Genomic DNA, 26,259 nt, shown 5'->3' on the forward strand with positions numbered 1-26,259 from the left:
ACATGTTATCTTTCTTTTCCCGTGTCAATTTATTTTTTAATTTTACAAACTAAAACCTATAACAAAATAATTTGAAAGCGCGCGCTTTTAGGTGACGCAAGACAATGCCTTATGATATCACGTATTTTGCCAAATAGGGCCGTATTTCTAAACAATATTTGAAGAAAAAGCATTAATTTATCATTTTTTACACTGAATAATGTGCATAAATATGTTATTAGTTATTGCCCGTGTTAATGTATATAAATTTATGTACTAAAACACAAAGAATAAAACGTTTAAAGAGTTGCCAAAAGATTTGTTCTGCAAAAAAACGGCGGGGAGTCGGCGATGAAATTCCCGTGTATAAAGTCAGCGTAAGACTATATTTTACCGATATTCAAAATAAAATTTTGCATAAAGTACAGTATATATAAAAGTTTTTATTGGTTGTTACGTTAATGACATATGTTGGTCTTTAGAATATTTTTTTTTTTTGAAGATTTTTGTTTCAAAAACCCTTTTATAAACGGATTAAAGACGGGTGCTTCTGGCCTGCAGAATTTTACGACTAATAGCTTTCGGCCTGCAAAATTTTACGACTAATAGCTTTCGGTCTGCAAATTTTTTTATTAAACTGCGGGGAGCCTGCAGCGTTAAGCCCGCGTATACTTTTAACGCAAGAACATATTTTACCGATATTTAAAATAAAATTTGGCGAAAAGTATAATAGTTAAAAAAGTTTTAACCGGTTGTTAAGATAAATATATATGTTAATTTTTTAAATATTTTTTTTTTTAAATGTGTAAAGAAGAAAACTGTGACGCAGGCGTAAACACAAAAAACATAGAAAATACAAATTTATGCGACCTCTTCTAGAAGGCAAATTTTGTCTTGGGTTAAGGTAGCATATGCAGTGCGCACCTGGACACGGCGCACCATCCCGTTCTTGTCTAACTTCGTGATGATTCCTTTCGGTCAGAGTACCCTCTTTGCGTTTTCATTGACAAACCATGTCGCCAACCGTGAAATTTCTCATCAGCTGAAGCCATTTTTGTCGCAATTGTAACAAAGACAAATACTCCTTTGACAATCGCTCCTAAAATTGATCAGCGAGAAGTAGCCCCTCCAAGATCGTCTGTAACTGTCCTATTTGACATACGTGTCTGGAGGCAGGTCGTTGTCCATTGTTCAGCAACATACTTGGCGTCAATGCCAATTCATCCTTGCAGTCGTCGCTGAGTGGCACCAGAGGTCTGCTGTTTAAAATTCGTTCCACCTCAGCCATCAATGGCGGACAAGACATGAATTGTTCCCGAATGCCCATGCCATGATACTTTGTTACAATGAGCTCGGTTACAACCTGGTTAGATGAAAGAATCATCGGATGTTTGGTGATTAGAGGGACGGTTGAGTTATGTAGCCTGCCACCAACGTACATATTGCCTTTGACTAAAACCGGGCTTCAGTCCTTTCAGCGATAAAACTAAATACAACCATAATCAATATTAAGGTTTAAAACATCTGGGTATACTAATGTTCTCTCAATCAACAAGAGTGTTAAGCCAATTATTCAAAGTGTTAATATATTGTTCTGGAACCAGATCGTAAAAGCACTTCCACGAGGCTGTTAGTAAAGTCCCTGTAATAAAACGTCATTTAAAGAAACAACGCAGTGTTTTGCAGCACAATCAAACACTATAATGAACTTAGGGCCCGTACAGTGGTGTGGTTTATACCACGTTATATCGTTTACACAATTCCTATTAGCCAATACAGTCACATGTCCTTATTTTACATATTCATCGATTTCTTTCCTATATTGCCTAAAAGTTTTAGGGTTAGCAATAAACTTCTTTTTCAAAGATTGTAGCCTTTGAAGTGCCATTTTTCTATTCGTTAAAGGTGTAATTATTTCTTTTTCCAGAGTAATTCAATTTCATAGTGTCAGCCAATTCGTGAAACTGTTTTGTTCATAATTTTCAACGTCCTTTTGTCGTTTAATGACATTTCGCTTTTTTGCGCACAATCAAGATCGTGAAAATTGCTCGACAAAAACATCTGAAATTTCGTTGCATGATGTCGATACTTGTTCAGGCTTATGCATAAAGTTAACATTAGTTCGTTGGGAGGATTTTCTTGGGTTATGGTCTGAGCCAAACAACGTCCAACTCAACGCCGTATGCGGGCCGAAAGGCTGCCACTTATTGCCGTAACGCCATTCAGAAACCCTGAATGCATCGTGGACATTGTTTCCCGGAAGTAGCTCCACTGACTTTGTTTTAAGTTCAAGAAACGTCAGGTCACGCAGATGCGGATACATGTTTGCTACTTTCTTGGTTGTAATGCTGTCACCTATATTGACAATATGATCAAGTACCAAATGCTTTTTGACAATAAACGATTCGGTTTGACCTCCTATACATACAGTGAGTCAACTCGGCTCCCATGACTAGTTACTTAATTTGCTGTATAAAGCTCGGTGTGTTCTTTTGTCTCCTTCTAATTTCTTTGCAAGGCTTGCAGTACAAATACTTGTATCTGAACCGTCATCCAGAAAAGCGTTCACAAAATTACTTTGATTGTTGCCCCACACTTTAACTGGCACAATCTTGAAACGTTTCACATTTTTAACGCTGTTATGGGAAACCTCGTTGCATGTCACAATAGCTGACTTGCTTTACGGCTCCGATAGCGAGCTTTGTCGTCACTTTAGTAGATTATGACATCACAATTAAATTTTAAAAATTATTTGAATGCGTTACTAGATAAAATTGTTTAAGTTTACAAATATTAACGTTGTTTGGTTATTAAGTTAATTAAAAATTGTCATAAGTAGATATCGTAAAGCTTCTGACTGTAAGTCTATATATACGAGAAAAATGAGGCGACTTTACATTTCCATTCAAACAGTCAGAGACTAACACTCAAACAGTTTAAGTTACTGCCGCTTCAAATCTTAATAGATAACAATTCGAATGGGTATTTTATTGCGTTCCTATCATTGTTACATCATAGTGTCGTCACATCTCGTTTAAAAATTTTTTTTTAATTTTAAATAACAGCCGATTTAAAATTAATCAAGATATAATTTTTGGCGCGTTTTGGTACCTTCGTGTTTTGATACAAAAATGTCGGAACAGACGGAAAGTTATTTTCAATTATTTGCGATAAATATTAATAACAAAATTATAACTAGCTTGTTAAATGAGTTTAGAATAAAACAATTGTAACTTAAAACTTGCCGAAATGAGTTTGAAAATATTTATGTTTTTGTGCTTCTGGTTATGCTTAGCTGCATCCCAAAACAACCAAGTTTGTTTTAATGCAAGCCCCGATAGTCCCGCTTTCAGGGAGCTAAGATCAACCCAAGGGAGACCAGGCAAGCTTGGCCCAGCTGGGGAGAAAGGTGAAAAAGGTTCAAGGGGTGAAATTGGGTCAGTTGGGGCTACTGGAGAGTGTTCGTGTCATGATGAAATTGTTGCAGTAATAAAACGAGTTTTTCCTGATAAAGCAGGTATTTTGGTTACTTTATATTTTTTAAATAATATCATCTTACTGGTAGAACCTCAAAACTAAAATAAAAACAATTTTAAGAAAATTAAATAACTTTTTAAACCTTGCAAGTCTATTTTGTATGGTTTATTAACATTGTTACTTATATAAACAAGTATACTTAATACAGTGGCATTTTTAAAGTGCTAAAACTGATCTGTAAAATTAATTTTATCATAGATATTTAGTTATTATTTTAACGAACGATGTTAAGTTATTATGTCAGTTTTATTTAAATAAATTTTTAATTTAAATAACTTTAAATGTTTTATGAAATCTGTGTCAAAAAAAATACAGCTTTTAAAATTTGTAAATTTATATTTGTTGTCAAATTTTGTGTTACGAGGTTCTAACAGTAAGCAGACAATATAACAATTTATAAACATTTTGTAATATTTAATTTTACAATTTAAATATTTAAGAGTTAAGCTAAATCATGCCAACTTATAAGATTAATTCTAAATAAACATAAATATTTATAGTTAGTGCATGTGGACTTGGGTTAAAAGATGGAAGAATACCGGATAGTGACATCACAGCTAGTTCTTATTATAACAGCAACACATTACCACATACAGCAAGGTTGGATGCTCATACCATGGGTTGGTTACCTAAACAAAGTGAGTTGTTGGAATTATTTTCTATCTTATAATAAAGTTTCACAACTTTTGTAATTAGTGGAAAATAAACATTAACATTGTTTTAATTAATAGACAGGGTTGGGGAATGGATCCAAATTGACCTCAAGACACCAACTCAAGTGACAGGAGTTGTGACACAAGGAAATTACTATAGTTCTTATTGGGTCACCAGCTTTAAGATATCTTATGGGTCCAGTACATCAGATATGCAGTTCATCCAAAATAATGGAAATGATCTGGTAAGCTTAAATTTAAAACGAAAATTTATTTTGTTTAACTTATTAAAGTTTAGAAACAGTTTTTAATTAATTGGTGTTAATTAATTTAAAAAAACTTATTTTATTAAAAATGTTTCAATTAAAATCACCAAAACTTGTTTTTAAAAGTTGTGTGATGTTTACAAGCTAGATAATAATAACCAAGCAAACCATTGTTTAAACAATCCCCATTCTAATTGTTTTGTGACGTCATAGCTTGTTACAAAACTTAATTATGCGTCGTGTAACAATAAAGGGTCTGCGACAGTTTTAAATTTTTTATTAATCTAAAAGTAAAAGTTTTGTAATTTTAAAAATTAACATTGTAAAAATCCCGCGAACCGGTATAAAAACGTTTTTTATTAAAACATGTCCAATATAGCAATATTGATGTTTTTTTAAATTCTACAGGTTCTAAGACTAAACTGGATTACAATTTTTTACCGATTTTGTATTTCAGTTTTATTATTTTCCAGTGCTGACTATCACTTACATTTTCAGCCCCAAATGGGGTTTACTACTTGTTGAAAGAAATTTTTATGTTTTTCCAAGTAGTAAATAAGTTGTGAGTTTATAATTTAACGCAAGTTATAATCTACTGTTTTCTTAAGACCGAACGTAGCTACTTTGGTCCCAGCGTTCGAAGTAGCTTGGAAAGTAGTTTATAGTACGTAACTTACTTAAAACAGCTTTCTTTTTAGCCTTAGTGTTAATTAAAAACAGTTTTTTAAAGTGCAGGCTACATTTGATTTTGTGGTTGTGATTTTTGTCCATAAAACTGTTTTTTACAAGACATGGAACGTATTTATATCACGTTGCTATGGACGCTGTTCTAGCTCCCTAAAAACAGTGTCAACACGAATGCTTAAATTATGCACAACCTAAATATAAAATCGATAACTTAAATTTAAGCATCGTCGTAACATTTTTTTATTTAAAATAGCAAAAATCCGTAACTTTTGGGCAGGAAATAAGCCATTTAGATTGTAATCAGGGGCTGGCAAACACGTCACAATGCCCCTTATAAACATTTTAATTTTGCATGTTGCAGTCCCTTTAAGTTAAATGTGAAGCGATGAACAACGCGCGATTAAAAAAGTTATAAAATTTAAATAATTAATATCTTAAACCTGAATATTATTATGTTAAATATTATATTAAATCTTTTTAAGGTCTTTGTTGGTAATGAAGATTATAATGGTCACAAGTTGAACAACTTTCCTCAACCTATAAGTGCTCGCTATGTTCAATTGTATCCACAAACCTGGTATAGTGGTTCCGTTCATGGTCCCGTTCTTCACATGGAGCTTTTATCTTGCTAGTAATCACATATATCTTTCGGTTAATTATTTTAATTCCTAGTTGTTAATTAAAATTCTTTAGTTATGTAATATATTAAAACTTTTAAAGTAATTAATTTTATAATTTGAACAAATAATCCGTGTTATTATATTTAAATCTTACAAAATTCTGTAAATATACTAAAATGTTAAGGCTGTAATAGTTGCGTTTATTAAATGTGTGAATAAACATAATGTAACAAAGTCTATAGTAGTAATATTTAAATTTCCTATTTTCAAGTGAACAGTTACTGCGATGTCAAACCGTAGGTCTAATATTTGGTAAAGACTGTAATCAAAGATAGTTAAAGTAAAGCAATGTGTAATAAATGTAAATTAGTTATTTCAAGTGGCTGTCCAGGCAACAAAAGAAGTTATAATACTAAAAATTTGCAGCCATTTTCATTGACGAAATGTTTTAAATGATGAAGGTTTTAAAGATCTTATAAAAGCTCTAGAGCCCAGGTTTAAAATACCATCCCGCACAATACTACCTGCTCCTAAAACAGAGGTGTGGGAAAGATTAGAAGACGAGGTTGAACAAAAAGTTAGTGCTGTTACGATTACTACTGATTTGCGGACCAGCAAGCAAACAATTAGCTACATCGGTGTAACTGGGTCAAACAAAGAAGGTATTGGCCCTATTAGTGTCACAATTGTAACTTATTTTGGATAAATCCGCATAAGCTAACTTTTAATTTTATAAACAAACAGTTTTTGATGTTGATTTAAAATGGAATTGTTATTTATTTGCTGACAAGCTTTGACGTATTTTTCCTCCCAATTTAAATAATAAGTTTCAATGCTTTTAACTATAACTCGTTTATCGAATTTGCGGGTTATTTAACAACTATTTTACATGGGAACTCTAACATCGTTTTTCTGGTATTGAATCATTTTTTCAACAATTCATTTCTGCTTTTTATTAAATGCAAATGTTCGTTTTAAACAGTTAGGCAATTCCGTTCTGCTGAACGGACGCCACTTAATAAACATGGATTTAGACATTACTGAATTTCTGAGTTTATTTCCGTAAGAATTAGCCAGAATTTTATATTCATGTAAACAACCAACAACTAAAAACAGTTTGTAATTAATAAAATTCGCTTCATATTCTTGCATGATTCCCACTGCTGGCATGTTGTATAATCTTTAAGTAAGACCTGAGGTCCTTGGTTTGATTCCCACTGATGCCATGTTGTAGGATATTTAAGTAAGAACCTGATGTCCTTAGTTTAATTCTCACTGATGGCATGTTGTATAATCTTTAAGTAAGAACCTGAGGTCTTTAGTTTCAACCCCACTGATGGCATGTTGTAGGATCTTTAAGTAGAACCTGATGTCCTTAGTTTGAACTCCACTGATGGCATGTTGTAGGATCTTTAAGTAAGAACCTGAGGTCCTTAGTTTGATTCCCACTGATGCCATGTTGTAGGATATTTAAGTAAGAACCTGATGTCCTTAGTTTAATTCTCACTGATGGCATGTTGTAGGATCCTTAAGTAAGAACCTGAGGTCTTTAGTTTCAACCCCACTGATGGCATGTTGTAGGATCTTTAAGTAAGAACCTGAGGTCCTTAGTTTGATTCCCACTGATGCCATGTTGTAGGATCTTTAAGTAAGAACCTGAGGTCCTTAGTTTGATTCCCACTGATGCCATGTTGTAGGATCTTTAAGTAAGAATCTGAGGTCCTTAGTTTGATTCCCACTGATGCCATGTTGTAGGATCTTTAAGTAAGAATCTGAGGTCCTTAGTTTGATTCCCACTGATGCCATGTTGTAGGATCTTTAAGTAAGAACCTGAGGTCCTTGGTTTGATTCCCACTGATGCCATGTTGTAGCATCTTTAAGTAAGAAACTGATGTCCTTAGTTTGAACCCCACTGATGGCATGTTGTAGTATATTTAAGTAAGAACCTGAGGTCTTTAGTTTGATTCCCACTGATAGCATGTTGTAGGATCTTTAAGTAAGAATCTGAGGTCCTTAGTTTGATTCCCACTGATGCCATGTTGTAGCTTCTTTAAGTAAGAAACTGATGTCCTTAGTTTGAACCCCACTGATGGCATGTTGTAGTATATTTAAGTAAGAACCTGAGGTCTTTAGTTTGATTCCCACTGATAGCATGTTGTAGCATCTTTAAGTAAGAACCTGATGTCCTTAGTTTGAACCCCACTGATGGCATGTTGTAGGATCTTCAAGTAAGAACCTGAGGTCCTTAGTTTGATTCCCACTGCTGGCATGTTGTAGGATCTTTAAGTAAGAACCTGAGGTCCTTAGTTTGATTCCCACTGATGGCATGTTGTAGCATCTTTAAGTAAGACCTGAGGTCCTTAGTTTGATTCCCACTGATGGCATGTTGTAGCATCTTTAAGTAAGAACCTGAGGTCCTTAGTTTGATTCCCACTTATGGCATGTTGTAGGATCTTTAAGTAAGAACCTGAGGTCCTTAGTTTGAATCCCACTGATGGCATGTTGTAGCATCTTTAAGTAAGACCTGAGGTCCTTAGTTTGATTCCCACTGATGGCATGTTGTAGGATCTTTAAGTAAGAACCTGAGTCCTTGGTTTGATTCCCACTGATGCCATGTTGTAGGATCTTTAAGTAAGAACCTGAGGTCCTTAGTTTAATTCCCACTGATGGCATGTTGTAGGATCTTTAAGTAAGAACCTGAGGTCCTTAGTTTGATTCCCACTGATGGCATGTTGTAGGATCTTTAAGTAAGAACCTGAGGTCCTTAGTTTGATTCCCACTTATGGCATGTTGTAGGATCTTTAAGTAAGAACCTGATGTCTTTAGTTTGAACCCCACTGATGGCATGTTGTAGGATCTTTAAGTAGAACCTGAGGTCCTTAGTTTGAATCCCACTGATGGCATGTTGTAGGATCTTTAAGTAAGAACCTAAGGTCCTTAGTTTGAATCCCACTGATGGCATGTTGTAGGATCTTTAAGTAAGAACCTGAGGTCCTTAGTTTGATTCCCACTGATAGCATGTTTGTAGGATCTTTAAGTAAGAACCTAAGGTCCTTAGTTTGAATCCCACTGATGGCATGTTGTAGCATCTTTAAGTAAGAACCTGAGGTCCTTAGTTTGATTCTCACTGATGGCATGTTGTAGCATCTTTAAGTAGAACCTGAGGTCCTTAGTTTGATTCCAACTGCTGGCATGTTGTAGGATCATTAAGTAAGAACCTGAGGTCCTTAGTTTGATTTCCACTGATGGCATGTTGTAGGATCTTTAAGTAAGAACCTGATGTCCTTAGTTTGAACCCCACTGATGGCATGTTGTAGCATCTTTAAGTAAGAACCTGAGGTCCTTAGTTTGATTCCCACTGATAGCATGTTTGTAGGATCTTTAAGTAAGAACCTAAGGTCCTTAGTTTGATTCTCACTGATGGCATGTTGTAGCATCTTTAAGTAGAACCTGAGGTCCTTAGTTTGATTCCCACTGCTGGCATGTTGTAGGATCTTTAAGTAAGAACCTGAGGTACTTAGTTTGATTTCCACTGATGGCATGTTGTAGGATCTTTAAGTAAGAACCTAAGGTCCTTAGTTTGAATCCCACTGATGCCATGTTGTAGGATCTTTAAGTAAGAACCTGAGGTCCTTAGTTTGATACTCACTAATGGCATGTTGTAGCATCTTTAAGTAAGAACCTGAGGTCCTTAGTTTGGTTTTCACTGATAGCATGTTGTAGCATCTTTAAGTAAGAACCTGAGGTCCTTAGTTTGATTCCCACTGATAGCATGTTTGTAGGATCTTTAAGTAAGAACCTAAGGTCCTTAGTTTGAGTCCCACTGATGGCATGTTGTAGCATCTTTAAGTAAGAACCTGAGGTCCTTAGTTTGATTCTCACTGATGGCATGTTGTAGCATCTTTAAGTAGAACCTGAGGTCCTTAGTTTGATTCCCACTGCTGGCATGTTGTAGGATCTTTAAGTAAGAACCTGAGGTCCTTAGTTTGATTTCCACTGATGGCATGTTGTAGGATCTTTAAGTAAGAACCTGATGTCCTTAGTTTGAACCCCACTGATGGCATGTTGTATAATCTTTAAGTAAGAACCTGAGGTTCTTAGTTTGAACCCTACTGATAGCATGTTTGTAGGATCTTTAAGTAAGAACCTGAGGTCCTTAGTTTGATTCCCACTGATAGCATGTTTGTAGGATCTTTAAGTAAGAACCTAAGGTCCTTAGTTTGATTCCCACTGATAGCATGTTTGTAGGATCTTTAAGTAAGAACCTAAGGTCCTTAGTTTGAATCCCACTGATGGCATGTTGTAGGATCTTTAAGTAAGAACCTGATGTCCTTAGTTTGAACCCCACTGATGGCATGTTGTATAATCTTTAAGTAAGAACCTGAGGTTCTTAGTTTGAACCCCACTGATAGCATGTTTGTAGGATCTTTAAGTAAGAACCTGAGGTCCTTAGTTTGATTCCCACTGATAGCATGTTTGTAGGATCTTTAAGTAAGAACCTAAGGTCCTTAGTTTGAATCCCACTGATGGCATGTTGTAGCATCTTTAAGTAAGAACCTGAGGTCCTTAGTTTGATTCTCACTGATGGCATGTTGTAGCATCTTTAAGTAGAACCTGAAGTCCTTAGTTTGATTCCCACTGCTGGCATGTTGTAGGATCTTTAAGTAAGAACCTGAGGTCCTTAGTTTGAATCCCACTGATGGCATGTTGTAGGATCTTTAAGTAAGAACCTAAGGTCTTTAGTTTGAATCCCACTGATGGCATGTTGTAGGATCTTTAAGTAAGAACCTGAGGTCCTTAGTTTGATTCCCACTGATAGCATGTTGTAGGATCTTTAAGTAAGAACCTGAGGTCCTTGGTTTGATTCCCACTGATGCCATGTTGTAGGATCTTTAAGTAAGAACCTGAGGTCCTTAGTTTGATTCTCACTGATGGCATGTTGTAGCATCTTTAAGTAGAACCTAAGGTCCTTAGTTTGTTTCCCACTGATGGCATGTTGTAGGATCTATAAGTAAGAACCTGAGGTCCTTAGTTTGATTTCCACTGATGGCATGTTGTAGGATCTTTAAGTAAGAACCTGATGTCCTTAGTTTGAACCCCACTGATGGCATGTTGTAGGATCTTCAAGTAAGAACCTGAGGTCCTTAGTTTGATTCCCACTGATAGCATGTTTGTAGGATCTTTAAGTAAGAACCTAAGGTCCTTAGTTTGAATCCCACTGATGGCATGTTGTAGCATCTTTAAGTAAGAACCTGAGGTCCTTAGTTTGATTCTCACTGATGGCATGTTGTAGCATCTTTAAGTAGAACCTGAGGTCCTTAGTTTGATTCCCACTGCTGGCATGTTGTAGGATCTTTAAGTAAGAACCTGAGGTCCTTAGTTTGATTTCCACTGATGGCATGTTGTAGGATCTTTAAGTAAGAACCTGATGTCCTTAGTTTGAACCCCACTGATGGCATGTTGTAGCATCTTTAAGTAAGAACCTGAGGTCCTTAGTTTGATTCTCACTGATGGCATGTTGTAGCATCTTTAAGTAGAACCTGAGGTCCTTAGTTTGATTCCCACTGCTGGCATGTTGTAGGATCTTTAAGTAAGAACCTGAGGTCCTTAGTTTGATTCCCACTGAATGCATGTTTGTAGGATCTTTAAGTAAGAACCTAAGGTCCTTAGTTTGAATCCCACTGATGGCATGTTGTAGCATCTTTAAGTAAGAACCTGAGGTCCTTAGTTTGATTCTCACTGATGGCATGTTGTAGGATCTTTAAGTAAGAACCTAAGGTCCTTAGTTTGAATCCCACTGATGGCATGTTGTAGCATCTTTAAGTAAGAACCTGAGGTCCTTAGTTTGATTCTCACTGATGGCAGGTTGTAGCATCTTTAAGTAGAACCTGAGGTCCTTAGTTTGAATCCCACTGCTGGCATGTTGTAGGATCTTTAAGTAAGAACCTGAGGTCCTTAGTTTGATTTCCACTGATGGAATGTTGTAGGATCTTTAAGTAAGAACCTGATGTCCTTAGTTTGAACCCCACTGATGGCATGTTGTAGCATCTTTAAGTAAGAACCTGAGGTCCTTAGTTTGATTCCCACTGATAGCATGTTTGTAGGATCTTTAAGTAAGAACCTGAGGTCCTTAGTTTGATTCCCACTGATGGCATGTTGTAGGATCTTTAAGTAAGAACCTAAGGTCCTTAGTTTGAATCCCACTGATGGCATGTTGTAGCATCTTTAATTAAGAACCTAAGGTCCTTAGTTTGAATCCCACTGATGGCATGTTGTAGCATCTTTAAGTAAGAACCTGAGGTCCTTAGTTTGATTCTCACTGATGGCATGTTGTAGCATCTTTAAGTAGAACCTGAGGTCCTTAGTTCGATTCCCACTGCTGGCATGTTGTAGGATCTTTAAGTAAGAACCTGAGGTCCTTAGTTTGATTTCCACTGATGGCATGTTGTAGGATCTTTAAGTAAGAACCTGATGTCCTTAGTTTGAACCCCACTGATGGCATGTTGTAGGATCTTCAAGTAAGAACCTGAGGTCCTTAGTTTGATTCCCACTTATGGCATGTTGTAGAATCTTTAAGTAAGAACCTGATGTCCTTAGTTTGAACCCCACTGATGGCATGTTGTAGCATCTTTAAGTAAGAACCTGAGGTCCTTAGTTTGATTCCCACTGATGGCATGTTGTAGGATCTTTAAGTAAGAACCTAAGGTCCTTAGTTTGAATCCCACTGATGGCATGTTGTAGCATCTTTAAGTAAGAACCTGAGGTCCTTAGTTTGATTCCCACTGATAGCATGTTGTAGCATCTTTAAGTAAGAACCTGAGGTCCTTAGTTTGATTCTCACTGATGGCATGTTGTAGCATCTTTAAGTAAGAACCTGAGGTCCTTAGTTTGATTCCCACTGATAGCATGTTTGTAGGATCTTTAAGTAAGAACCTGAGGTCCTTAGTTTGATTACCACTGATAGCATGTTTGTAGGATCTTTAAGTAAGAACCTAAGGTCCTTAGTTTGAATCCCACTGATGGCATGTTGTAGCATCTTTAAGTAAGAACCTGAGGTCCTTAGTTTGATTCTCACTGATGGCATGTTGTAGCATCTTTAAGTAGAACCTGAGGTCCTTAGTTTGATTCCCACTGCTGGCATGTTGTAGGATCTTTAAGTAAGAACCTGAGGTCCTTAGTTTGATTTCCACTGATGGCATGTTGTAGGATCTTTAAGTAAGAACCTGATGTCCTTAGTTTGAACCCCACTGATGGCATGTTGTAGGATCTTCAAGTAAGAACCTGAGGTCCTTAGTTTGATTCCCACTGCTGGCATGTTGTAGGATCTTTAAGTAAGAACCTGAGGTCCTTAGTTTGATTTCCACTGATGGCATGTTGTAGGATCTTTAAGTAAGAACCTGATGTCCTTAGTTTGAACCCCACTGATGGCATGTTGTAGGATCTTCAAGTAAGAACCTAAGGTCCTTAGTTTGAATCCCACTGATGGCATGTTGTAGCATCTTTAAGTAAGAACCTGAGTTCCTTAGTTTGATTCTCACTGATGGCATGTTGTAGCATCTTTAAGTAGAACCTGAGGTCCTTAGTTTGATTCCCACTGATGGCATGTTGTAGGATCTTTAAGTAAGAACCTGAGGTCTTTAGTTTGATTTCCACTGATGGCATGTTGTAGGATCTTTAAGTAAGAACCTGAGGTCCTTAGTTTGATTCCCACTGATGGCATGTTGTAGGATCTTTAAGTAAGAACCTGAAGTCCTTAGTTTAATTCCCACTGCTGGCATGTTGTAGGATCTTTAAGTAAGAACCTGAGGTCCTTAGTTTGATTTCCACTGATGGCATGTTGTAGGATCTTTAAGTAAGAACCTGATGTCCTTAGTTTGAACCCCACTGATGGCATGTTGTATAATCTTTAAGTAAGAACCTGAGGTTCTTAGTTTGAACCCCACTGATAGCATGTTTGTAGGATCTTTAAGTAAGAACCTGAGGTCCTTAGTTTGATTCCCACTGATAGCATGTTTGTAGGATCTTTAAGTAAGAACCTAAGGTCCTTAGTTTGAATCCCACTGATGGCATGTTGTAGCATCTTTAAGTAAGAACCTGAGGTCCTTAGTTTGATTCTCACTGATGGCATGTTGTAGCATCTTTAAGTAGAACCTGAGGTCCTTAGTTTGATTCCCACTGCTGGCATGTTGTAGGATCTTTAAGTAAGAACCTGAGGTCCTTAGTTTGATTTCCACTGATGGCATGTTGTAGGATCTTTAAGTAAGAACCTGATGTCCTTAGTTTGAACCCCACTGATGGCATGTTGTAGGATCTTCAAGTAAGAACCTGAGGTCCTTAGTTTGATTCCCACTGATGGCATGTTGTAGGATCTTTAAGTAAGAACCTGAGGTCCTTAGTTTGATTCCCACTTATGGCATGTTGTAGGATCTTTAAGTAAGAACCTGATGTCCTTAGTTTGAACCCCACTGATGGCATGTTGTAGGATCTTTAAGTAGAACCTGAGGTCCTTAGTTTGAATCCCACTGATGGCATGTTGTAGGATCTTTAAGTAAGAACCTAAGGTCCTTAGTTTGAATCCCACTGATGGCATGTTGTAGGATCTTTAAGTAAGAACCTGAGGTCCTTAGTTTGATTCCCACTGATAGCATGTTTGTAGGATCTTTAAGTAAGAAACTAAGGTCCTTAGTTTGAATCCAACTGATGGCATGTTGTAGCATCTTTAAGTAAGAACCTGAGGTCCTTAGTTTGATTCCCACTGATAGCATGTTTGTAGGATCTTTAAGTAAGAACCTAAGGTCCTTAGTTTGATTCTCACTGATGGCATGTTGTAGCATCTTTAAGTAGAACCTGAGGTCCTTAGTTTGATTCCCACTGCTGGCATGTTGTAGGATCTTTAAGTAAGAACCTGAGGTCCTTAGTTTGATTTCCACTGATGGCATGTTGTAGGATCTTTAAGTAAGAACCTAAGGTCCTTAGTTTGAATCCCACTGATGGCATGTTATAGGATCTTTAAGTAAGAATCTGAGGTCCTTAGTTTGATTCTCACTGATGGCATGTTGTAGCATCTTTAAGTAAGAACCTGAGGTCCTTAGTTTGGTTTTCTCTGATAGCATGTTGTAGCATCTTTAAGTAAGAACCTGAGGTCCTTAGTTTGATTCCCACTGATAGCATGTTTGTAGGATCTTTAAGTAAGAACCTAAGGTCCTTAGTTTGAATCCCACTGATGGCATGTTGTAGCATCTTTAAGTAAGAACCTGAGGTCCTTAGTTTGATTCTCACTGATGGCATGTTGTAGCATCTTTAAGTAGAACCTGAGGTCCTTAGTTTGATTCCCACTGCTGGCATGTTGTAGGATCTTTAAGTAAGAACCTCAGGTCCTTAGTTTGATTTCCACTGATGGCATGTTGTATAATCTTTAAGTAAGAACCTGAGGTTCTTAGTTTGAACCTCACTGATAGCATGTTTGTAGGATCTTTAAGTAAGAACCTGAGGTCCTTAGTTTGATTCCCACTGATAGCATGTTTGTAGGATCTTTAAGTAAGAACCTAAGGTCCTTAGTTTGAATCCCACTGATGGCATGTTGTAGCATCTTTAAGTAAGAACCTGAGGTCCTTAGTTTGATTCTCACTATTGGCATGTTGTAGCATCTTTAAGTAAAACCTGAGGTCCTTAGTTTTATTCCCACTGCTGGCATGTTGTAGGATCTTTAAGTAAGAACCTGAGGTCCTTAGTTTGATTTCCACTGATGGCATGTTGTAGGATCTTTAAGTAAGAACCTGATGTCCTTAGTTTGAACCCCACTGATGGCATGTTCTAGGATCTTTAAGTAAGAACCTAAGGTCCTTAGTTTGAATCCCACTGATGGCATGTTGTAGGATCTTTAAGTAAGAACCTGAGGTCCTTAGTTTGATTCCCACTGATAGCATGTTTGTAGGATCTTTAAGTAAGAACCTAAGGTCCTTAGTTTGATTCTCACTGATGGCATGTTGTAGCATCTTTAAGTAAGAACCTGAGGTCCTTAGTTTGATTCCCACTGATAGCATGTTTGTAGGATCTTTAAGTAAGAACCTAAGGTCCTTAGTTTGAATCCCACTGATGGCATGTTGTAGCATCTTTAAGTAAGAACCTGAGGTCCTTAGTTTGATTCTCACTGATGGCATGTTGTAGCATCTTTAAGTAGAACCTGAGGTCCTTAGTTTGATTCCCACTGCTGGCATGTTGTAGGATCTTTAAGTAAGAACCTGAGGTCCTTAGTTTGATTTCCACTGATGGCATGTTGTAGGATCTTTAAGTAAGAACCTGATGTCCTTAGTTTGAACCCCACTGATGGCATGTTGTATAATCTTTAAGTAAGAACCTGAGGTTCTTAGTTTGAACCCCACTGATAGCATGTTTGTAGGATCTTTAAGTAAGAACCTGAGGTCCTTAGTTTGATTCCCACTGATAGCATGTTTGTAGGATCTTTAAGTAAGAACCTAAGGTCCTTAGTTTGAATCCCACTGATGGCATGTTGTAGCATCTTTAAGTAAGAACCTGAGGTTCTTAGTTTGATTCTCACTATTGGCATGTTGTAGCATCTTTAAGTAGAACCTGAGGTCCTTAGTTTGATTCCCACTGCTGGCATGTTGTAGGATCTTTAAGTAAGAACCTGAGGTCCTTAGTTTGATTTCCACTGATGGCATGTTGTAGGATCTTTAAGTAAGAACCTGATGTCCAAAGTTTGAACCCCACTGATGGCATGTTGTAGCATCTTTAAGTAAGACCTGAGGTCCTTAGTTTGGTTCCCACTGATGGCATGTTGTAGGATCTTTAAGTAAGAACCTGAGGTCCTTGGTTTGATTCCCACTGATGCCATGTTGTAGGATCTTTAAGTAGAACCTGAGGTCCTTAGTTTGAATCCCACTGATGGCATGTTGTAGGATCTTTAAGTAAGAACCTAAGGTCCTTAGTTTGAATCCCACTGATGGCATGTTGTAGGATCTTTAAGTAAGAACCTGAGGTCCTTAGTTTGATTCCCACTGATAGCATGTTTGTAGGATCTTTAAGTAAGAACCTAAGGTCCTTAGTTTGAATCCCACTGATGGCATGTTGTAGCATCTTTAAGTAAGAACCTGAGGTCCTCCTTAGTTTGATTCCCAATTATGGCATGTTGTAGGATCTTTAAGTAAGAACCTGATGTCCTTAGTTTGAACCCCACTGATGGCATGTTGTAGGATCTTTAAGTAGAACCTGAGGTCCTTAGTTTGAATCCCACTGATGGCATGTTGTAGGATCTTTAAGTAAGAACCTAAGGTCCTTAGTTTGAATCCCACTGATGGCATGTTGTAGGATCTTTAAGTAAGAACCTGAGGTCCTTAGTTTGATTCCCACTGATAGCATGTTTGTAGGATCTTTAAGTAAGAACCTAAGGTCCTTAGTTTGAATCCCACTGATGGCATGTTGTAGCATCTTTAAGTAAGAACCTGAGGTCCTTAGTTTGATTCCCACTGATAGCATGTTTGTAGGATCTTTAAGTAAGAACCTAAGGTCCTTAGTTTGATTCTCACTGATGGCATGTTGTAGCATCTTTAAGTAGAACCTGAGGTCCTTAGTTTGATTCCCACTGCTGGCATGTTGTAGGATCTTTAAGTAAGAACCTGAGGTCCTTAGTTTGATTTCCACTGATGGCATGTTGTAGGATCTTTAAGTAAGAACCTAAGGTCCTTAGTTTGAATCCCACTGATGGCATGTTATAGGATCTTTAAGTAAGAATCTGAGGTCCTTAGTTTGATTCTCACTGATGGCATGTTGTAGCATCTTTAAGTAAGAACCTGAGGTCCTTAGTTTGGTTTTCACTGATAGCATGTTGTAGCATCTTTAAGTAAGAACCTGAGGTCCTTAGTTTGATTCCCACTGATAGCATGTTTGTAGGATCTTTAAGTAAGAACCTAAGGTCCTTAGTTTGAATCCCACTGATGGCATGTTGTAGCATCTTTAAGTAAGAACCTGAGGTCCTTAGTTTGATTCTCACTGATGGCATGTTGTAGCATCTTTAAGTAGAACCTGAGGTCCTTAGTTTGATTCCCACTGCTGGCATGTTGTAGGATCTTTAAGTAAGAACCTGAGGTCCTTAGTTTGATTTCCACTGATGGCATGTTGTAGGATCTTTAAGTAAGAACCTGATGTCCTTAGTTTGAACCCCACTGATGGCATGTTGTATAATCTTTAAGTAAGAACCTGAGGTTCTTAGTTTGAACCTCACTGATAGCATGTTTGTAGGATCTTTAAGTAAGAACCTGAGGTCCTTAGTTTGATTCCCACTGATAGCATGTTTGTAGGATCTTTAAGTAAGAACCTAAGGTCCTTAGTTTGAATCCCACTGATGGCATGTTGTAGCATCTTTAAGTAAGAACCTGAGGTCCTTAGTTTGATTCTCACTATTGGCATGTTGTAGCATCTTTAAGTAGAACCTGAGGTCCTTAGTTTTATTCCCACTGCTGGCATGTTGTAGGATCTTTAAGTAAGAACCTGAGGTCCTTAGTTTGATTTCCACTGATGGCATGTTGTAGGATCTTTAAGTAAGAACCTGATGTCCTTAGTTTGAACCCCACTGATGGCATGTTCTAGGATCTTTAAGTAAGAACCTAAGGTCCTTAGTTTGAATCCCACTGATGGCATGTTGTAGGATCTTTAAGTAAGAACCTGAGGTCCTTAGTTTGATTCCCACTGATAGCATGTTTGTAGGATCTTTAAGTAAGAACCTAAGGTCCTTAGTTTGATTCTCACTGATGGCATGTTGTAGCATCTTTAAGTAAGAACCTGAGGTCCTTAGTTTGATTCCCACTGATAGCATGTTTGTAGGATCTTTAAGTAAGAACCTAAGGTCCTTAGTTTGAATCCCACTGATGGCATGTTGTAGCATCTTTAAGTAAGAACCTGAGGTCCTTAGTTTGATTCTCACTGATGGCATGTTGTAGCATCTTTAAGTAGAACCTGAGGTCCTTAGTTTGATTCCCACTGCTGGCATGTTGTAGGATCTTTAAGTAAGAACCTGAGGTCCTTAGTTTGATTTCCACTGATGGCATGTTGTAGGATCTTTAAGTAAGAACTTGATGTCCTTAGTTTGAACCCCACTGATGGCATGTTGTATAATCTTTAAGTAAGAACCTGAGGTTCTTAGTTTGAACCCCACTGATAGCATGTTTGTAGGATCTTTAAGTAAGAACCTGAGGTCCTTAGTTTGATTCCCACTGATAGCATGTTTGTAGGATCTTTAAGTAAGAACTTAAGGTCCTTAGTTTGAATCCCACTGATGGCATGTTGTAGCATCTTTAAGTAAGAACCTGAGGTCCTTAGTTTGATTCTCACTATTGGCATGTTGTAGCATCTTTAAGTAGAACCTGAGGTCCTTAGTTTGATTCCCACTGCTGGCATGTTGTAGGATCTTTAAGTAAGAACCTGAGGTCCTTAGTTTGATTTCCACTGATGGCATGTTGTAGGATCTTTAAGTAAGAACCTGATGTCCTAAGTTTGAACCCCACTGATGGCATGTTGTAGCATCTTTAAGTAAGACCTGAGGTCCTTAGTTTGGTTCCCACTGATGGCATGTTGTAGGATCTTTAAGTAAGAACCTGAGGTCCTTGGTTTGATTCCCACTGATGCCATGTTGTAGGATCTTTAAGTAGAACCTGAGGTCCTTAGTTTGATTCCCACTGATAGCATGTTTGTAGGATCTTTAAGTAAGAACCTAAGGTCCTTAGTTTGAATCCCACTGATGGCATGTTGTAGCATCTTTAAGTAAGAACCTGAGGTCCTTAGTTTGATTCTCACTGATGGCATGTTGTAGCATCTTTAAGTAGAACCTGAGGTCCTTAGTTTGATTCCCACTGCTGGCATGTTGTAGGATCTTTAAGTAAGAACCTGAGGTCCTTAGTTTGATTTCCACTGATGGCATGTTGTAGGATCTTTAAGTAAGAACCTGATGTCCTTAGTTTGAACCCCACTGATGGCATGTTGTAGGATCTTCAAGTAAGAACCTGAGGTCCTTAGTTTGATTCCCACTGATAGCATGTTTGTAGGATGTTTAAGTAAGAACCTGAGGTCCTTAGTTTGATTCCCACTGATAGCATGTTTGTAGGATCTTCAAGTAAGAACCTGAGGTCCTTAGTTTGATTCCCACTGATAGCATGTTTGTAGGATGTTTAAGTAAGAACCTGATGTCCTTAGTTTGATTCCCACTGATGGCATGTTGTAGCATCTTTAAGTAAGAACCTGAGGTCCTTAGTTTGATTCTCACTGATGGCATGTTGTAGGATCTTTAAGTAGAACCTGAGTTCCTTAGTTTGATTCCCACTGCTGGCATGTTGTAGGATCTTTAAGTAAGAACCTGAGGTCCTTAGTTTGATTTCCACTGATGGCATGTTGTAGGATCTTTAACTAAGAACCTGATGTCCTTAGTTTGAACCCCACTGATGGCATGTTGTAGCATCTTTAAGTAAGAACCTGAGTTCCTTAGTTTGATTCTCACTGATGGCATGTTGTAGCATCTTTAAGTAGAACCTGAGGTCCTTAGTTTGATTCCCACTGCTGGCATGTTGTAGGATCTTTAAGTAAGAACCTGAGGTCCTTAGTTTGATTCCCACTGATAGCATGTTTGTAGGATCTTTAAGTAAGAACCTAAGGTCCTTAGTTTGAATCCCACTGATGGCATGTTCTAGCATCTTTAAGTAAGAACCTGAGGTCCTTAGTTTGATTCTCACTGATGGCATGTTTTAGCATCTTTAAGTAGAACCTGAGGTCTTTAGTTTGATTCCCACTGCTGGCATGTTGTAGGATCTTTAAGTAAGAACCTGAGGTCCTTAGTTTGATTTCCACTGATGGCATGTTGTAGGATCTTTAAGTAAGAACCTGAGGTCCTTAGTTTAATTCCCACTGATGGCAGGTTGTAGCATCTTTAAGTTAGAACCTGAGGTTCTTAGTTTGATTCCCACTGATGGCATGTTGTAGGATCTTTAATTTAGAACCTGAGGTCCTTAGTTTGATTTTCACTGATGGCATGTTGTAGCATCTTTAAGTAAGAACCCGAGGTCCTTAGTTTGATTCCCACTGATGGCATGTTGTAGCATCTTTAAGTAAGAACCTGAGGTCCTTAGTTTGATTCCCACTGATGGCATGTTGTAGGATCTTTAAGTAAGAACCTGAGGTTCTTAGTTTGATTCCCACTGCTGGCATGTTGTAGGATTTTTAAGTAAGAACCTGAGGTTCTTAGTTTGATTCCCACTGATAGCATGTTGTAGGATCTTTAAGTAAGAACCTGAGGTTCTTAGTTTGATTCCCACTGCTGGCATGTTGTAGGATCTTTAAGTAAAACCTGAGGTTCTTAGTTTGATTCCCACTGATGGCATGTTGTATAATCTTTAAGTAAGAACCTGAGATCCTTAGTTTGATTCCCACTGATGGCATGTTGTAGGATCTTTAAGTAAGAACCTGAGGTTCTTAGTTTGATTCCCACTGATGGCATGTTGTATAATCTTTAAGTAAGAACCTGAGGTTCTTAGTTTGATTCCCACTGATGGCATGTTGTATAATCTTTAAGTAAGAACCTGAGGTTCTTAGTTTGATTCCCACTGATGGCATGTTGTAGGATCTTTAAGTAAGACCTGAGGTTCTTAGTTTGATTCTCACTGATGGCATGTTGTATAATCTTTAAGTAAGAACCTGAGGTTCTTAGTTTGATTCCCACTGATGGCATGTTGTAGGATCTTTAAGTAAGAACCTGAGGTCCTTAGTTTGATTTTCACTGATGGCATGTTGTATCATCTTTAAGTAAGAACCTGAGGTTCTTAGTTTGATTCCCACTGATGGCATGTTGTATAATCTTTAAGTAAGAACCTGAGGTTCTTAGTTTGATTCCCACTGATGGCATATTGTAGGATCTTTAAGTAAGAACCTGAGGTCCTTAGTTTGATTTTCACTGATGGCATGTTGTAGGATCTTTAAGTAAGAACCTGAGGTCCTTAGTTTGATTCCCACTGATGGCATGTTGTATAATCTTTAAGTAAGAACCTGAGGTTCTTAGTTTGATTCCCACTGATGGCATGTTGTAGGATCTTTAAGTAAGACCTGAGGTCCCTAGTTTAATTCCCACTGATGGCATGTTGTATCATCTTTAAGTAAGAACCTGAGGTTCTTAGTTTGATTTCCACTGCTGGCATGTTGTAGGATCTTTAAGTAAGAACCTGAGGTTCTTAGTTTGATTCCCACTGATGGCATGTTGTAGGATCTTTAAGTAAGACCTAAGGTCCTTAGTTTGATTTTAACTGATGGCATGTTGTAGGATCTTTAAGTAAGAGCCTGAGGTTCTTAGTTTGATTCCCACTGCTGGCATGTTGTAGCATCTTTAAGTAGAACCTGAGGTCCTTAGTTTGAACCCCACTGATAGCATGTTGTAGTATCTTTAAGTAAGAACCTGAGGTCCTTAGTTTGATTCCCACTGATGGCATGTAATAGTATCCTAAGGTAAAAACGTGCGGTTCTTAGTTTGATTCCCACTGATGGCTTGTTGTAGCAACTTTATTATTAGCCTTATAGTGTGCATCATTATGAAAAAAGAACTCATGTCCTGAGTTAACTTTTTAATAACCTTTTACTAAAATCTTGTGCCTTGAAATGCTATTTTAAGAAAATCTCATGCTCTATATATGTTATATATCTTTCCTAAATGTCAGCTCTACCTAAATTTAGGTAAAAAGTCGTTTTTTATATTTTCAAAGAGTATGAGCAGATACTTTTTATGTTAATGATGTTAAAAAAGTTGGAAGCACTGGGATTCCACGTTTCTTTCCGTTAATTATTTCCGTAAACGAAATTCTCGATTTTTAATAATTTTTTTGCAAGTTTTTAGAATTTATTCTGAAATAAAGAAATTTGTTAACGTAGCAAAGTAAATAAACACTTTAAAGCTTAGAGCTTTAATAGGGTCGTCCGCCAAGTTTATGAATGCGGAAAGGGCGGAATTTCTATAACCTTACCCTTATCTTTCCTTGTATATTCCGTCTGTTCCGCATTCATTTTAGTACTAAATAAAAAATCTTGTTAATTGGTGCCTTAAAAATGTTAATGCTCGATATGCGCAGAGAACATGAAGTCCTAGGTTTAATCCTCACAGCTCTCATGCTGTAGCATCCTTTAGTAAGCTGCTATAAACTTCTGTTGAGCCAGCACTTAATCAGCAGCATAATCTGATAATTATCGGGCAATTATAATCTATAATATCCCAAACTGTCACAGGCAACTCGAGACTGGGTCGGAGTAGCTGATGTTACTCTATGTTTAAGTCGCGCATTCGACCTTACCACATTGAGGATAAAGATATATACAAAAAAATGCGATCTTGAATAGGTAAAACTTTTAATAAAATTGTATTTTTTCAGAAAACTCATGTAATGGTGTTCCATAAAGACCCATGTGGTATTTTTTGTGTTATTTTCACGTACTTTTTAGTGATTTATGCTGATTATGTGATCATACAACACATTGTTATGACATCACTATCTGGAAGGTTGGTTTGTATTGCTTATTAATAAATTGGATTTTTTTTAAATATAAATATTATAATTTATGTTTTAATTTTTTTGTCATTTTTCGAATCACGTAAATACTTTTATTGTAAAAGGAAAAAACTAATTTTAAGTACAATGTTCACTACAAGAAGTCCTGGGTTCAATCTCAACTGATCTCATGCTGTAGCGTTCTTAAGTGAGTGCTGTAAACGGTATAAACTTCTGCTGAGCCAGCACTTAATCAGTAGCATAAATATCGGACAATTATAATCTATAATATCCCAAACTGCCACAGGCAACTCGATAATGGGTCGGGGTAACTAATGTTACTCTATGTTTAGGTCGCGTATTCGACCTTCCCACATCGAGGATAAATAAATAAACAAAAAAATAATGTTGTTCAACTTAAATTTCAAAAATAAAGTTTATACAGGTTGTCCCATTCACTGTAACAATAAAAAAACATTAATTTTTTAGTTTATGGGGCCCATTTCATGCTGTAATGTTCAACATGGTTGTTTTAGCATTGTTGTTTGCCCATAGTAGATCTGTGTTTTCTGATCCTGGCATTGTTCCTCTACCAATCAGAGGCCTCGATTTCTCTGATGTCAGAATGAACTCTAAAGATCAGGTTAAATTTTTTCGAATTTAAAATATTCAATAAAATTAACTTCACCGTTAATTATTTTATATATCTTTATCCTCGATGTGGGAAAGTCGACTTTACAGCCAAAACATTAACAACTGTTACTGTGACCCGGTCTCGAGTTGACTTTAGTAGTTTGGGATATTATAGAATATAATTTCTTAATAATTAAGCTGCTGATTAAGTGTTGGCTTATCAGAAGTTCATATGCGTTTTATGTTTTTTTGTAATATTGACGTCACTAAAATTAAGTATTACAAAAGTTTTTTATTATTTGAAAGAAAATTCTGCATTAAAACTGTATCATGCCTAGTTTAAATTAATTTATTTTTGTTCATGTTGCCCTTATGGCTAGATTCAGCTCTGCCTATAATTCTTTATTTAAAGTCACTGAAACTAAAGAGGAAAATATTTTAGTCTAGCAGCAGCCAGGATTGGACTGTGTGCCAGCGGTGCGAAAGTTACCGACCCCCGAGAGCTCACCACTACAAAATATGTCGCCGTTGTATCAGAAGAATGGACCACCATTGTCCATGGTAAGTTGAGTAACAATTAACTGACATTACGTTAAAAACACCGTTTTTCTTATAATCAAACATTACCCCCCTTTAAAGTTGGGCAGTTTTTGACAAGGGGCAGCAGCACAAAACTCGTTAAGTTAACAATCACGTTATTTAAACGTCATTAGCAAACGAGAACGTCACTTAGCGTCATTACTAAATTTGTGGGTGAAGCATGGTGTAGTGGTAAGAGCACTTGGCATCACTACATGAGGTTCTGTGTTCAATTCCCACTGCTCTTATGCTATAGGGTCTTAACAAACCTTAATATTATCATATTTTTTTGTTTTGTATGTATAATAAATTCTCTTAAAAACCTAAAACTTTTTTCTCAGAGAGTCGGCCTCTACTCCTCTTACCTTAAGTTTGGTGGCCGACATTTTCTCACAGAAAGTTCGAGCTTTTGCGATAAGTTTTTTCAACTTTGGAATTTATTTTGGATATGGTTTGGCATTTGCTGTTGGAAATTATGTGACTGACGCCAACATTCTTGGAATGGTGAAAATTTTTTAAATATTTTTGACCGGCAGTGCGGTGTAGTAGTCAGAACACTTGGCTTTACTACATGAGGACCTGGGTTCGATTCCCACTACTCTCATAACGTAGTAGCCTACCCTATTTTTGAACGATTTATTTTTAGGTTTTTCTATCAAATCAACCTCTAAAAAAACAAAATTAATTTAAATTAATTTTTAACCAATCTTTTGTTAATTTTTTCTTAGAGCTGGCGTTGGTGTTACTTTATAGCTGGAGCTCCAGGCATAATTATGGCGATTATTTTATATTTCTCTGTCAAAGAACCAGAACATAAAATTATAGAACAAGCTGAAGAGAATAACAAATATGAGACAGACTTTGGTATTTAATACTTTTGATAAAATGTTTAATAAATGAACCCGTTTTCTGTAATTCTTTATCCTCGATGTGAGAAGGTCGATCTCATGACCTAAACATAGAGTTGACTTTGGCAGTTTGGGATATTATTTTGTCCGATAATTAATCTGTGTTACTCTATGTTTAAGTCGCGCATTTGACTTTCCCACATCGAGGATAAAGATATATACAAAAAAAATAAAAATATCCCAAACTGCTAAAGTTATCTCGAGACTGGGTCGGGGTAACAAATATTCATCTATGTTCAGGTCATGAAGTCGACCTTCCCACATCGAGGGTAACAAAATCTAAATTAAATTTTAATATTTTCAGCAAGTTTTTGTTGGTCTTACAACAGTCAGTTATATTTTGATCAATATTACTCGGCACAGAGGTGGGGTTGTGGATGAGTTTAACTTCCATCGTTGGTGGAACGATTGGGATAATCACTGGTGGAATTTTGTCCGATTTACTCGCTTCTAAATACGGTAATCTTTATTTTGATCATATTATTAAAAATTGATTTTACTGAATGGACATTTTTCTAAAATAGTTTTCAAAAATGGCATTATCTGAAAATTTTGACATAAATTAAAGGTTGGCAGCATGGTGTTCCTTTGTCACCCATTAATTATGTGTAAATTGGCAGTATTATTAATATAACAAAAATTTTGTAGATTTGCATTTAGAAATATTCCATTTTTTGGGGGTTTAATTTTAAATCAAATTTTTTAGGTGTACGAACAAGATTGTGGGTTTTGGTCGTTAGTCAAGCAATAGCCTGCCCTCTAGCGGCGGGAACTCTTTACTTTTCTCCGCCTTATGCTTTTATTTTGCTCTTTGGAGTTTATTTATTCGGTAAATAGTTTCATATTTTTTAAGAGAACAGTTACCCCGA

At 36.9% G+C, this 26,259-nt stretch overlaps 1 protein-coding gene and 1 pseudogene across 1 annotated transcript; both read left to right on the top strand.

Moving 5' to 3' along the window:
• The window catches only part of LOC145755955 (MFS-type efflux pump MSMEG_3705-like), a 60,034-nt pseudogene that overhangs the window by 20,152 nt on the left and 13,623 nt on the right, over window positions 1-26,259 (top strand).
• LOC145755239 (uncharacterized) lies at window positions 65-26,130 on the top strand. The gene is made up of 7 exons (XM_082571465.1): window positions 65-3,496; window positions 4,017-4,154; window positions 4,248-4,414; window positions 23,154-23,281; window positions 23,760-23,913; window positions 24,346-24,464; window positions 26,097-26,130. The coding sequence occupies exons 1-7, from the start codon at window positions 3,229-3,231 to the stop codon at window positions 26,128-26,130; spliced, it is 1,008 nt and encodes a 335-aa protein (XP_082427591.1). The 5' UTR covers window positions 65-3,228.

This window comes from Corella eumyota, chromosome 6 (genome assembly GCF_963082875.1).
Source record: "Corella eumyota chromosome 6, kaCorEumy4.1, whole genome shotgun sequence".
NCBI classification, from domain to species: Eukaryota; Metazoa; Chordata; class Ascidiacea; order Phlebobranchia; family Corellidae; genus Corella; species Corella eumyota.